The following is a 14571-nucleotide window of genomic DNA, read 5'->3' as shown; positions in this document are numbered from 1 at the left end:
ATGGAAAATTCATCAGCTTTCCTTTTTTTTTTTTTTTTTTTAAGGCTACTGGACTTAAATCTAATCCCTTGGAGACTAGACACAAACAGAATAAATCTGAACTACTCTTTTATTGGGGTATATCTTCTTCAGAACTCAATATGACATTCTTTCCCTTAAACATATGCTGGTCCTATAAAAATGAATAAGTAATATTTGAGGATTCAATATTATCAGGGGTAGGATACCATGTCTGGTAGAATTTAATAATTCTCGATGGCCAATATGACTCTTTCCAACCTCAAAACAGATCTGTTCTCCCTAACCTTTTAGGTCAAGTACCCCTTCTTCAAATGCCCACAGAAAATCTACCAAATAAAAGGGGTCTATGGGAGAAAAGAGAAACTATCAAAACTGCTGAACCACAGAAGTATATGTTTGTGTAGCATCTACCTGAGTAAGGATTGTCACAAGCTAGAGGTTCTGAAAGGAAGTGTATTGCTGCATGCACGTGCTAATCAATGCAATATGCTATATATATATATATATATATATATATATATATATATATATATATATATATATATAAATTTATATATTTTTTGTTGTGTGTCGAACAAACACACTGCATAAGCCCTTCGACAGTACTGCACTTTAATATGAGCTATCTGGATAGTGGCAGGACTTACTTCCTGATCGAATTTGATCAGCGAATGCAAGGGAAGCTTTGCCGGGTAGAAATAGGAAGAACTAGTAGAGTTTTCATCGTCTTCCTGATGAATGGTAATGCAGAATTCTTTAAGAGGAACCTGAGTCATGGCAAGATTGACCATCTTTGGAACTGGGAAAGGACAAATACCAAGGGTAAAATGACAGAAAAGACTAACCCGTTGGGATCCTTTTGAGTGGATCTAGCTTTTAGGAACATTTATTCTACCCAAACTCATGACTGAATTACAGTTCTCTAGCTGGGTAAATTAATGTTCAAAGAAATTGATCTTAAGCACCTGGTATTAAAATACCAGACAGATTCAATATAGGTGAGTTTAAATGCAGTTCTCTGGCCACCATGTTTGGGCTCTAGTACTGTATCTAGGAACCAAATGATACTCAATTCAATTCAGTATGCTGGTCAGTCGACCAGCAAAGCAAACCTTCCCTGAAAAATCCCATCATGGTGGAGGAGAACTGATACAATCTCCTGAACTTGCTTTGCAGCAAGATCCTGCTGTGTTTTTTCAAACCCTTCCCTTTGAGCAGACAATCCAGCCCTACTCTGGCTGCCAAACAAGGCAGGATGGCTCTTTGTGGAAACAGAAAAAACAAGTAGGAAGAAAAGTTTAAAATTTACTTTTCTTGGAAGGTTAAATAAAAATCTATATGTATTTTTTAAAGGGGGGGTGGATAGAGGGAAACATCTTGAAATTACAGTATTAGTTTATTCCTTATTAATTAATTTTTTTTGGCTGTGTTGGGTCTTTGTTTCTGTGCGAGGGCTTTCTCTAGTTGTGGCAAGCGGGGGCCAGTCTTCATCGCGGTGCACGGGCCTCTCACTAGCACAGGCTCCAGACGCGCAGGCCCAGTAGTTGTGGCTCACGGGCCTAGTTGCTCTGCGGCATGTGGGATCGTCCCAGACCAGGGCTCGAACCTGTGTCCCCTGCATTGGCAGGCAGACTCTCAACCATTGCGCCACCAGGGAAGCCCAAAAATCTATATTTTAAACAAATATCTGATTTCATCTAAACTCCTCATTTGACAGATTCATTCATTCATCATTCAAACAATTATTTACTGAGTGCCTACTATTCCAGACATTCTTTCAGGGGTTAGGGATACAGCAGTGAACAAAACAACAAAAATCTCCGCCCTTACAAGGCTTACATTTGTGGAAGCTGAGGCCCCCAAAAGCTTAAGTGTCCTGCAGCCTAAGGCTTGGGATAAGCTAAAACCAAGTTCTGAGCTCCTCATCCTTCTCCTCTATCACACAATTGATGGGCAGATTTATTCAGAATAAGTAGGCTCTTCAAGCATTATCATCAATGTCATCTCCAAAGAGCTCTCAGGTTTTGAGAGTCATCCTCTGCCTGCCAGCCATCTTCAGCTGAAGCGCACAGCAACAGCTTTGACCCATCCTTCTCCCTCAACCCTGCCACACATGTGAGCTCCCAATTCTGATAGATTATATCCCTGTATCATTTTTCAATTTTATTTCATTCTCACCACTACAGTCCATATGCACCCCCTTTACCTCTCAAGGGAACTCACTGTCTTATTGGTCTCCATGCTGGCTGCCAGGTTACTACCACCTTCTATGCTGAAAGATTTCTAAAGCAAAGTTTTGATCTTATCACCCCTCTGTTCAAATACCTTTAGTACCTATTCCCTACTGAAATTAAGCACTAACTCTCCAGTAGCCCAGCATTTCAGGAGCTTTATCGAACGGCTCCAACCTATTTTCCTAGCCTTGTCTCCTTTATTCACAGAATATATTTTAGCAAAATGCAACTAGATAATTTGCTGTTGCTCATATTTCCTTTTTGCTTGGAATGCCTCTTTCATTTCCACCCAATTCTTCCAAGAGCATTTCAAATGCAGCTTCTTTCATGAAATTCTTTGTCATGCTCAGATTAGATGAAAAGTCTCCTTCCAGTCCCTAAAGATTGTGATTTGGGATGCTTATCTGTTCTGCCTTGTGTTGTAAGTTATCTGGTCACCTGGCTTATCTGCTTGTCAGTTCTTTGAGGACAAGGACTCCCTACTTATCTTGGTATCTCCAGGACACACTTTCACATAGCAAGTCCTTAGCTAGATTTAGAGTCAAAATTGCTGAAGAAAGGTTAGCTGTCCCTAAAGTTAATACCTTTCAATCTCTCTCAAGGAGAGATTTTAGTGTCTTCTTTGGCTGATTTCAAAACTTGCAAAGAATTAATCTTAAAAAAAAAAAAAAAGCATAAGGAAAAAACCCTGAAGGTGGAACCAAAGCAATGAGACCACAGACTAAGATACAGTGTAAAGGCTGAAAAGACACTAGAAATCCATTTACCCACAGTGCACAGTGCAGAAAGAATTCTACCCCATTAGAATTCAGAATCCTGCTGGAAAGGAGGTATAAAATTTGCACTGATGTGGGGAATTTCAATCCCTTAGCAGCCATGGGATACTAAAAACCCTAAAAGAAAAAAAAAAAAAAAAATCAAACACGCTTTCAAGACTCAAGTCTTCAAAAAGAAGCTTACTGCCTTGTAGATGAGATTTCCTAATTACATACCCGGGTTTAATGACTTTTCACTTGAAAGTACACTGAAATTCACTGTACTTTTACTCAGATACTAGGTATGACCTCATTTTCCACCCTGGAAATCTAGGTTTTCAACCATCTCTTTTCCCCATACCTTTAAAATTCATTCAAAACAGCAACATTGATTATGAATTCACTGAAGCAGAAAAGACAAGGGAAACTAAAGGAAACACATATTTTAGTTTTCAAATATTCTAAAAATATTTGAATATTTATTCAAATAAATATTGAATTATTTGAATAAGTATTCAATATTTATGATGGGCAGGTATGTTATGATTTCACTGACTACTTAAATTATTTTTTTATTTCTTTCATACCTTTACTATTTAAATGTATATTTCATTATAAGGTAACATAACAACATTATAGAATAGTTTGTAGGGGCTCCCCTGGTGGCGCAGTGGTTGACAGCCCGCCTGCCGATGCAGGGGACACGGGTTCGTGCCCCGGTCCGGAAAGATCCCACATGCCGCGGTGCGGCTGGGCCCGTGAGCCATGGCCACTGAGCCTCCGCGTCCCTAGCCTGTGCTCTGCAACGGGAGAGGCCACAACAGTGAGAGGCCTGCGTACCGCGGAAAAAAAAAAAAAAAAAAGAATAGTTTGGAAAAATATTACCCACAATACTACAACTTCCAACACTACTTCTGTTAATATTTTGGCATTATCTCCTCCCACTGACTTTCTCATTTTCCCTTCCCCTTCAGAAAAATTATGAGGTGTTTCTAATTTTGTAGTGTGATTTCTTTACTAGACAACCATAAACATTTTCAGGTTGCTACAAGTTTTCCTAAATATTATTTTAAGTGGCTAGATAATATTCCACTGAATAAATGCATTACAATTCATTTTATTATAACCCAGTTTGATAAAAAATTTGAGCGGATCCATAACCATTCCCTTATAATTGGATAGGTGGATCATTTCTAAAACTTTGCTAGAAATAGCACCGTGACAGTTTAATGCACATAAGTAAATCTGTATCTTGGATTGTTTTATTGTGATTGTTTTATTATGATTCCAAGAGTAAAATTATTCTATCAGAGAGGATTGTAACTTTATCAAATTACTTTCTAGAGAATTTGTAACAATTTGCAAAGTCAAGAGCAATGCATGAGAATGTCATTTGAACTGTGCACTCTACACTTTTTAAAAGGCGGGTAGGGGAGAACAACTGCAGAAGTCAACAGTACTCTGCTGTCAAATCACAAGTCAGTCAAAATAGAATCATTAGCCAAGTACTCTGATTAAAGTATGTAACTCTGGACCCAATTAGGGGTCATAGTTTGCTAAACCCCATCTTTTTGCCTACCTACTCTCTCTTTTATCTACTCTCTAATACATAGATTTCCTTCCTTCACATATTTTTTTCTTCCCCAACATGCCACACATACATGCCAAAAGTATGTACTCACTGGTGAGTCTATCTATATTTGTGTACATACTTTACTGTATGTATGTGTGTGTGTGTATACCTAAATATACTACTTTTTTGTTCGTTTTTGTTTTAGAGGGGGCACCTGGATTCTATATTCTATTTTTAACTTATGTACTTTCACATGTACATCTGTGACATAAGTGTTTTTTGCATTTTATTGTAAAAATGTCTGTGAGGTCAGGGATGAGGGGGGAACAAGCTAATTTGATATGATTATGTGTGTGTGTGTTATCTGTTTATTATTCTTTGCTTCTTTATCTATTGAGGTACTCATTTTCCTCTTAGCAATATATAGGGTAATGAGGATTAAAACTGTCATATTTACTTCCCAATCAGTTACCCCTTTCTTTAAACGTTGTCAAATTTGTTGATTTTTTTTTTTTGGCAGGGGAGGGGGTGGTGTTTGCCTCCTCTGTCTTTAGGCAGAGAGAAGCCTCTCATCCAAACCACTAGCTTCCCAAACCATGATCACTGAAGGATGGATGACACGGCCTTCTCTGGAATGGCCTAAAGCAAAGCTGAATCTTCACTACAGGTCCAGATCCTGGCCAGCTATAAAGTTAACCTGGATATAGGGACAGAGGTGGGGTGGAGATGTCAGTCCATGCCTATGTCAGCTGGAAGTCCAAATTACCCACCTTTCTTAATCAGCAAGGGAAAACCGGCATGGGTGAGAGCTCTACTCTGGACTGCAGATGAGACCCAAAGTGGGCTACCCTGTCCATCCAGTGTGTTTTTGGGCCTGTGGCAGACTGTCCCTTTCAGCCAACAGATTTTGACAGGCCCAGCTTCTCTAGAGCAGATGCTTCATGTAAGACACCTGGCCACATCTCAGTGCTATTACACAACCCTGAGGGATGCTGGAATGCCGCACCACAACAGTGAGTAACGCTAAGCCCTTTGTCTTTAATTTCAGTCTATACGCTTAAGTGGAGAAGCTGAAGAATTTGGATTTTAATATTAGCCACGAAGAAGGGGGATTTCTGAAACAATGAAGGTCCAACACATACCTGATTTCGTAGAGGCTGTTGTGATGGCCGATCCCTGTGTGTGTGGCTTTCTCGAGTTATTGCAGATGCACCAGAATCTACATGAACTGACCCTACTGGAGTAGGCTGAAAAAATACATAACAAAAAGTCAAATGGGGAAAACAGGTCCAACTTAATGCCTCCGCAAAGGACAGCATCATTCTAATTCTAACAGAACAGTAGTAATTATTATTACTGTTATTATTACACCAAGGCCAGTTTCAAGTCTTGCCTTTTCAGTTTGCTTATCTGCAAAAGGGAGATAGTTTGGTCCTCAATAGTTCATTGGAGAGTAGCTTGCCTTCGAAAAGAAAAATAACATCCTACAGTGATGACTGTTAGTATGCTCTAAGGCCCTGTGAACCCAAGGCCAGAAGAAAAAATTCAGAAGTTTCCTCTGGTGCTGGGCTCCACCCGACGGAAATCAAGTACCTTAATAGCTTATGTAGCACCAGCTCCTGGATCATTCAAAGAAAACTTCTTAAAAACTGACTTAAATTCTGATATCTTAGGACACAGTGGTCATAATCTTAAAAACACAGTTAGTAACTCCTTTATTACTCTAGTGAGAGTGACCCCTGGCATCACCCTGAAAAGACTGGCAAATGGAACGTCTACAGTCAAAGGAATGTTGTTTTTTTTTCCCCCATAGATTTAAGCAGAAAGTCTGGCAAGGGTAGTGAGACAGTGCTGGTCTGAGGTGAGAACGTTAAAAAGAAGATACTTACAATAGGCCTCCCGACCCAATCATAGGCGTAGTCAAAGGTGTAGCCTTTCCTTTCAAAGAGGTCTGTGAAGAGCGTCCGTAAATACTCATAGTCAGGTTTTTCAAAGAAGTCTAATCGCCTGACATATCGCAGGTAGGTTGCCATCTCCTCTGTTAGGAAAGAGGTTAAAGGCCACGCTCATTAGCTGAATGCTTCTCCTGGGGAGAAGCTTTGGGCCAGGCAAGGAATATCTGTACAGACTATTCGACACTGATGTTTTCTTTATGGACCAAATCAAAGTGATAAAACCTATCTTGATTTAAATAACAATAAAAGGAAACATAAATTTTCTGGAGAGTATCTAGAAATACTAAGATATGGTCTCCACCTCCTTCAAAGCTTCAGTCACACTGGCTGGAGTGTCCTTTCAGCATCCTACCTGGAAAGTTTTCACAGAGAGCTTCAATGGGAGTATTCCTTTTGGTGTCACCAATTTTTTGATATCTTTCTTTTAATGTATCAGCCTGTAGAGAAGAAAGAGAGAAAGTTAGTTGGAAAGAGGTGTTAAGTATGGGAGGTCCAATATGTTTCGGGACATAATGACTGTTTCACTCAAACTGGCAGGATTTGTTAGATAGTCTCAATTTTTTTCTAATACTAACAAACAAGAAATGTAGTAGAGATGATATATTTAGATATGTACAAAACATCTGTTCTGGAAAGTTTTACTTGCAAATACATTTAGTAGTCTCAGATAAACACCACCAAATGCAATGAGATGAGAGGCTAAGATAAGAAAATAAATTCAAAATTATAACAGCTTAGTAATGACCCATGGCCACTAGGGTTCAAAAGTTATTCAACCTTCTCATCCTTAGATCAGCTCTAGATAAGATTAAAAACACTGCTAATCCAAATGGGGGCAAACAGACAGATGGCTCCACAACATATTTATTATGAAGTTGAATAGAAAAAGAACAAGATGTAAGAAAACTGCCTTTCTAAGAACCTGCTGTATAAAAAATAAATAAATTAAATTAAATTAAAACAAAAACAAAAGCAAAAAACAACTGCCTTTCCACAATGTGCTTCCAGAGGGAAAAATGTTAACTATGATACAGGCATGGCTAACAGACAGGTTTGCTATATGTCAGTGGCTCAAAGTAGCCAAGTCTGGTTTGCTCAAGACTGTAGACAGAGGGCTCCTGGAGCATGGACCAATAATGTGGTCTCAAGGATTCTCATGAGGCTCTGCCTAGCCTGCTGCACCAGGCTTTAAGCAATTATGTTTTGAAGTATACTGGAGGAGTTTTAAATCTACAACTACCACTAAAATGATTCATGGATCATGAGAAAGTTTCAAGCAATTAATAATATACAAATGCATTATTTGGCTGTATAATGAGCAAACAGGATGTGAAACTCTATTTGACAGCTGTCAATATCAATGAGAAAGTATATGTGACTAGGAGAAGACCATGGAGGAGATGTTAGGAGAGGAATTTAACGGGAAAGAAATAAAATCTTCCCAAAGGGAAGCAATAAAAGCCTCACTTTTCAGGACAACGTCCAAGAAAGCACAGCAAAACGAATCATTCTGCCCTTCGGGAGGGAAGGGGTATAGTAGTACCCAAAGCTACCAATTAAGTTTCCTTCCATACTAACATGTTGAAATAAATCACAACTCAAAAATGTCTTGCATTTAACTATCTAATGGGACGGAGAATGGGTTAGAAGCTCACCATTTCCTAGTCTAACCGCCAGAGGCACAGAGTAATCATTACAATGGTTGTAACTATAATTAATAGTTAACTTCGACACAAATGCACTGTATTGACACCTACCTAAGGAAGGCTATTTAAACTACACATTTTACAAGGAACAGCTATTTTATGCAAAGGCATTTATTCAATTAAACACTTGAACAGCAATGTTAAACCTGGATTTTCATTTTAGTTCAGGTGGGTCCTTCGCCTATATAGGAAGAACAAGTATTTCCCAGTTCCCCTTAGGGGCACACCTAGCCCTGCTGGCCTTGCTGGTAAAATGTGTAGCAGCTGCTATCATCCATTTGTTCCAGAAATTCCCCAACACCCTGGGAACAATATGCCTGCTACATAATGTTAGTGAAGGAGGCATACTGACACAGAGAAAAGCAGCACTGCCAAGGCTGGGAGGGAATGAGGGAAGAGATTATGGAAAACTCGAAAATGAGGAAGAAGGATCAGAAGGGGAAGAAGCAAACGTGGGCAAAACAGAGCTTCCAAAGCCCAGGTGAGCATTTACATTATAGACTAATGTCGTTCCTGCCTGTCATCCCTGTAGCCAATCTTCCCCTTTGTGCTTCCTACAGACATCAAGTAAGCAACCCCTTCATTATCAACTGAGTATTTAAACAAAGCCCTCCACTGAGCACTTCCAAGGATACCTTGAGTCCTTGCCAGGGTAGGCTGCCTCGAAGGAAATACATGAACATATGGCCTAAGGCTTCCAAATCATCCCGCCGGCTTTGCTCTAAAAAGGAAGACAGATGACACATTATGTTTGCAGTTATTAAAGCAGAAAGGGGTTCAAAACCAAGTAATCCCTTCAGAAACCCGTCTGCTCTGGAAAGGCTCTGCTTACTAATTCTTTGTATATCTAAATCAGGGATAGTATTTTAGATCAAAACCAGAAACAACGTGTACTTCCTTTGCCTAGATCTGCTACTGGCAAGTAAATATCAAGTGAAAAGAGCAAATCCTAAACTAAAACCAAGTCCAAATCACCAAATGGTGAGTAACCACCCCTCACTCTATGCCGTCACCTTCCTGAAAGTAAGATAATTTAAACAAAATGTTATTTCTAGTACATGGGCTACAATTACTCTTTGGTTACCATCACGAAAAGTGAGCAGCAGATTGAGTAGCTGAGGCTGTTAAGAGAGTCCATTCTGGCTAGGCCCGCAAAGACACAAGCTGCAGAATGCCTAGCATACATGCCTAGTGCTTGTTATTCATCATAAAAATTAACACTTAAAATTTAGTTTAATGTAAGCCAACATCAGGGCACAATCCTCAGCTCCATCCCATTTGTACCATGTCCCATAGCCACCTAAAGAAAAATTTAAAGTTTATTACTAAGGTGCCCTTTGTGGGCACATAAAACAGTATCCCTGCATTCAGAGAGCTTATCATGTAAAACAAGTTGCTGGATTTTTCTTTCTTTTCTTTAAATTGGGAAGATAAGGATGGTAAAGAACTGCAGAATAGTTAATAAAAAATTGTAACTACATCTCAGAAAACATCTTATACATTCTTTGGCTGTCAGACAATAGAAGTAGTACATTCTTCCATTTTTAATTGCCAATTACAATTTATCTCAGACATTTCATGTGTTTATTTTTCAGAATCGAGTTCTGGGCTTTATCAAAAGAAATGACAGATGCAAGAATAAGGGGCTATCTTAAACTTGATTTTGTCTTCTTTGTGCAGAAACTAACAGAGTCAGGGAGGCAGGGAAAGCTACTCAGGTAACCCAAAATACAAAAGCACAACACATTTAACTGCCGCCTCCAATTACAGGAAATTTGCATGAAAAAGAGTACATAGTACTCTACAGGGCAGATGAAGAAAGAAAAGGCAACTTTCTAAATTGTACTTTGAAGGAGGTTTTTGGAAATGAGGTCACTAATGGGAAGGGGCGGCACCCTGACAAGAGACATAAATAACATAAAGTTGAGCTGATACAGAGCAACTGAAATAATCTTAAAAAGAATGAAGCAAAACAGCAAGGCCATCAGAAGCTTTTGACTACAAGGCTTGCCTGAAGTTTGCAATAAATTTCATATGTAATTGAAAACAAAAAGAGATTTTGTTAACAGAACTTAAAGAAACAGATTTTGTCAACAGACAAAAACAGATTTTGTTAACAGAACCTAAAGATACACCAAAAAAGAAAGAACAAGCAGGGTGAGTTGAGGCCTCCCACAAAACAGGGCAGATAGAGAAACCACACTCTGCAGGTTCTCACACTATATCACACCTACTCATCGCCTCTCCATTTTTATATCCACTTCCTGTAAGGAGGCCCCTTGGTAATAAATAATTCAGGGGACAAATGGTTGTACTTTAGACAGTTGAGCGCTAGAGGGCGGAACTCTCCACATTTTCAATGATCGGCCCTACAGAAATAAGCCCAGCTTCTCTTCACAGCAAAGCCGTTATAAAATGAGATTTAAAAAAAAAATCAAAAAACAAAAAATATAATAAACACATTTAAACTCACTGGAATAAGTAATAAAGTAACTTTTCAAATACTTAAAACCACGAAGAAAAGCTGTGGAATATGGGATAACAGGAAAAATAATGGTTCCTGAGTCAGGTTATCTAGGTATTGGCCTGTCCTTTCTATTAATTTATTAATCCACACAAAATTAAGCACGGCCAAGTCACCTTTTGGGCTTCGATGTCCTCATCTGAAAAACAAGTGGTTGATTTAGATACTCTGAAAAGTCATTTTCCATTTCTAAAATTCTAAAATAATCTACAATAATTTAAATCATAAAGGCCTTTCAAAAAAAATGAGAGTGAAAATCAGAGCCATGCTTTATTTCCACATTTCTTTGAACACTCCACATTCATTCAATTCAGGATTTCAATTCAGTATTTCCCTTGTTTTTTTCATGCAGGATATTTCATTTTCAAAGAAAAAAGGTTTCAATACCAGTGAGACCAGGAGGACACAAAATTCTTCCATACCATAAAGGCTTGCTTTTCAACCAATCAGAAAGATGTGCTTGGTTTACTTGCATCACATCCCTGATTTTAGGTCAAATATATTTTGCTGAAGGAAAGAGGCCAGGTGACCCAGTGTCCTCACCCTAACTTCAAACATTAAGGAATACAAAATGGGCAGACTTAATCAGTGGGAAGGTGGCTAATCTAATGTAGTAAATATCAGGTTTAGGGGGCTGCTTCCCTTGTTTTCTGCCCTCACAAAATTAATAGGCAATTCTTTCCAGGTCATTTGAAGATACACTTCCCTTTTTCTTCATTACAACATAAAGGATGCAACACATTTGAAGACCAATAGGATTAGGGTTCCTACAGAAACCTCTCTGGGTTTGAGACCATGGCCAGAGTTTAAAGGGCATGTGACAACCACCTATATGTATTCTCTGTAATAGGGACATTATAGACAAATACGGTGACAGGTTGGATCTGACCTGAAAAAAACTCTGGAACTCAGGAAGTCCACGCGTGGAGATACACTCAAAAGTTCCAGCAGAAATGGCTACATCAAGAGATAAAGGAACCTGAGTCTGATGACAGTAGATGCTTAAAACATATTTTGTTGAATAAATGATAACTAACATTATAGAGTCTTTACTATCATCAAGCACTAAACAGTTTATATGCATTATCTCACAGAACCCTACGGTATAAGGTACTATTACCATACATCTTTCAGGGTGGGTGAGATAACTGATGCTGATGAAGGAAGGTTACTGGACCACATAGGTTTAAGGGGAAAAGCCAGAATTTACATCCCTTTTTCTTAACTGTTACACTGTACCTTATACAAACAACATGGATATGCATCTTTTGTCTGTTCTTGCCTTTCCTGACAAGAATAACAAAATCAGAACACAAATGCTGAGCCCAGGAGGCAGGAATTAGAACAACTTCTAGACTCTGTCAGTTAACCCAAACAATCATGACTTTACTATGTACCACACACTCTATCTCCTTGTAAAAAGGAAGGAAGAAGGGAATTCTGAGCCCTATGCAAGAGACCCATGTTACATATATTATCACCCATTCAACCTGCAAAACATCCTTGTGAAATGTTACTCTATTTTTACAGGTAAGTTTCAGGGAGATTAAGTAACTTGTCCAAAGTGACACCAGTAATAAGTGCCAGAGAACCTTCCAGCCTAATTTTAAGCTATCATGTTAAGTGAGAATATCCATGTGGTTACCGAAAAAATCCTGACAGCATTCATTTCAACTCGGGTTGTATCATACCACTTTATAATGTCATTTTTACTCTTCACTAATACTAGAATCCTCATCTGAATATCTGAGCAGTTTACTTGATGAGGCAACTTTATAGCGATTTACATTAGCTTTAATGTACTATTGTGTAAAATACTTATTGTGTAAACTGTTCGTTAGTATTTAAATACCTTACATAATTAGCTACGTCTAGGAGTCTAATATTCTGTTTATATGTCTACTCTCTAGGGTGGTGATTTTCGAACATATCTTTTCAATCACCTTAGAAGCTTTTCTTCAAATATAATCTTCCAATGAAAGCCCAATATATAAAACAGATAAAAAGGGAAGCTTTCCTGGAGAAGCTGGCAAGGGCCCAGGGCCCTACCGACTGGGCCTTCTCACTGTTCCTTAGGCTTCCCTCGCAAATACTCTCCCCTGGACTAGTCCCTCTAACAAGTGAGACTACAGCTTTTAGCAATATTTATGCAAATTGTCTATCCTGCGTAAAATTTAAGACTCATGGAAAGGCAAATATATTTTCACTGAATAAGACATAGGCTTCTCCCTGAAAAATGAGTCACGAAACTATGCACAGAGAACAGAAGGCTAGTCCGTGTTTTAGTGAAGCACTCTTCCTCAAAGCAGATATCAGCCTGATGTCCTTTTCAGGTTATATATGGGGCCATTTGTATGTAAATATAAAACTCATCACTGAACTTACTAAAATGTTATCATCTTAATTCAATAATTCAAGTACCACACTCCGAGAAACTAAGCATTTGGAAACAAAGAATGAAAAATCCTTAAGTTGTCAACAGGATACTTAGGAAAGTCACTAACTTACCATCTTAATTTCTCAAGTACAAAAATCACTTACCCTGTGAAGCAATAAGAATCACAAGTTGTAATGCACAATGGGTACAAAAGTGTTTTGGGAATAAAAAGGTGTTTTAACAACCTGCCGCTTTCATGGAGCTGAAAAGAAACACACCTTTGCCAAGATGCGTGTTGATAGACATGTATCTTGCAGTTCCAGTTAAACTTTTGTGCTCCCTATAAGGTATATGCTTTTTGGTTTCAGGGTCAATGTATTCCTTGGCCAGTCCAAAGTCTATAATGTGTATAACATGCTCTTTCTTATTGCCTTGTCGGCCAATCAGGAAGTTCTCTGGCTTGACATCTCGGTAAATGAGATTCTTTGAGTGCACGTATTCCATTCGGGAAAGCTGAAAGAGAGAAAAACAATGATAGAAATACTACTCTAAAGAAGTTTACTGTAAAAATACATCAGAACGTTTTCTTTTATCAGCCCAAAGCTTTGAAATTAAAATAAAACTCATTTCTTCGCCACCCAGAGCCACTTTACTCTTGTAAACCAGAATATATTTCCTGATACAAATACATACATGACAAATATCAAGATAAAAGAGAGAAGGATAGGAACTTCCCTGGTGGTGCAGTGGTTAAGACTCCATGCTCCCAATGCAGGGGGCCTGGGTTCAATCCCTGGTCAGGGAACTAGATCCCACATGCATGCCTCAACTAAGAGTTCGCATGCCACAACTAAGGAGCCCGCCTGCCACAACTAAGATATTGTGCAGTCAAATAGATAAAAATTTAAAAAAAGAGAGAGAGAAGGATAGTACAGTTCATCTAAAATGATAATACACAGTTTTACTTCGTTATGCAACAATTTGCAAATGATGAATAGAGTTAGTGTTTTTATGTTACTTCAGAAAGTACGCATTTGAGAGGCAAGAATTACTCCCAGGCAGGAAATCAGAATACGTTGGTGGCCTTTGAAGACAGGTGCCACTGCCACATTCACCTCCTGCCCACACCTTCCTATTCTCTGTCTCTTTGTTGCAGAAATAAGGGAAGTGAGGCCCAGAGAAGTTAATACTGGACTGATATCACAGAGCTAACTAACAGCAGAGGTAGGAGTATAGGTTTTATGAGAAAGTAAACATAGCCCAAAATAATAATCATAAAATTATTCAAATTTCATTAAGTTCACTTCTATCTTCAAAGCTTTTCTACTTAGTATAGAAAGGGAAGCACGAGCATTTGAATTTTTGACTCAAAAGTCAAGATCAATTTTCTAACATTTCCAAGTCTTTAAACTGGGTGAGACCATCA

At 38.6% G+C, this 14571-nt stretch overlaps 1 protein-coding gene across 6 annotated transcripts in view; it reads right to left on the bottom strand.

Annotated features, from left to right (window-relative positions):
- CSNK1G1 (casein kinase 1 gamma 1) overlaps positions 1-14571 on the bottom strand; it is a 153555-nt gene that overhangs the window by 22263 nt on the left and 116721 nt on the right. For all 6 annotated transcript variants that reach the window (XM_079910400.1, XM_079910396.1, XM_079910399.1 and 3 more), the window contains 5 exons: positions 13424-13658; positions 8880-8965; positions 6891-6975; positions 6473-6621; positions 5726-5830 (listed from right to left, as the gene is read on the bottom strand). In XM_079910400.1, the coding sequence (XP_079766526.1) occupies positions 5726-5830; positions 6473-6621; positions 6891-6975; positions 8880-8965; positions 13424-13658 (660 nt within the window). The remainder of the gene's footprint in view (positions 1-5725; positions 5831-6472; positions 6622-6890; positions 6976-8879; positions 8966-13423; positions 13659-14571) is intronic.

The sequence above is a fragment of the Stenella coeruleoalba genome (assembly GCF_951394435.1).
Source record: "Stenella coeruleoalba genome assembly, chromosome: 2".
In the NCBI taxonomy this organism is placed as follows: Eukaryota; Metazoa; Chordata; class Mammalia; order Artiodactyla; family Delphinidae; genus Stenella; species Stenella coeruleoalba.
This window is presented reverse-complemented; position numbering and strand designations above follow the sequence as displayed.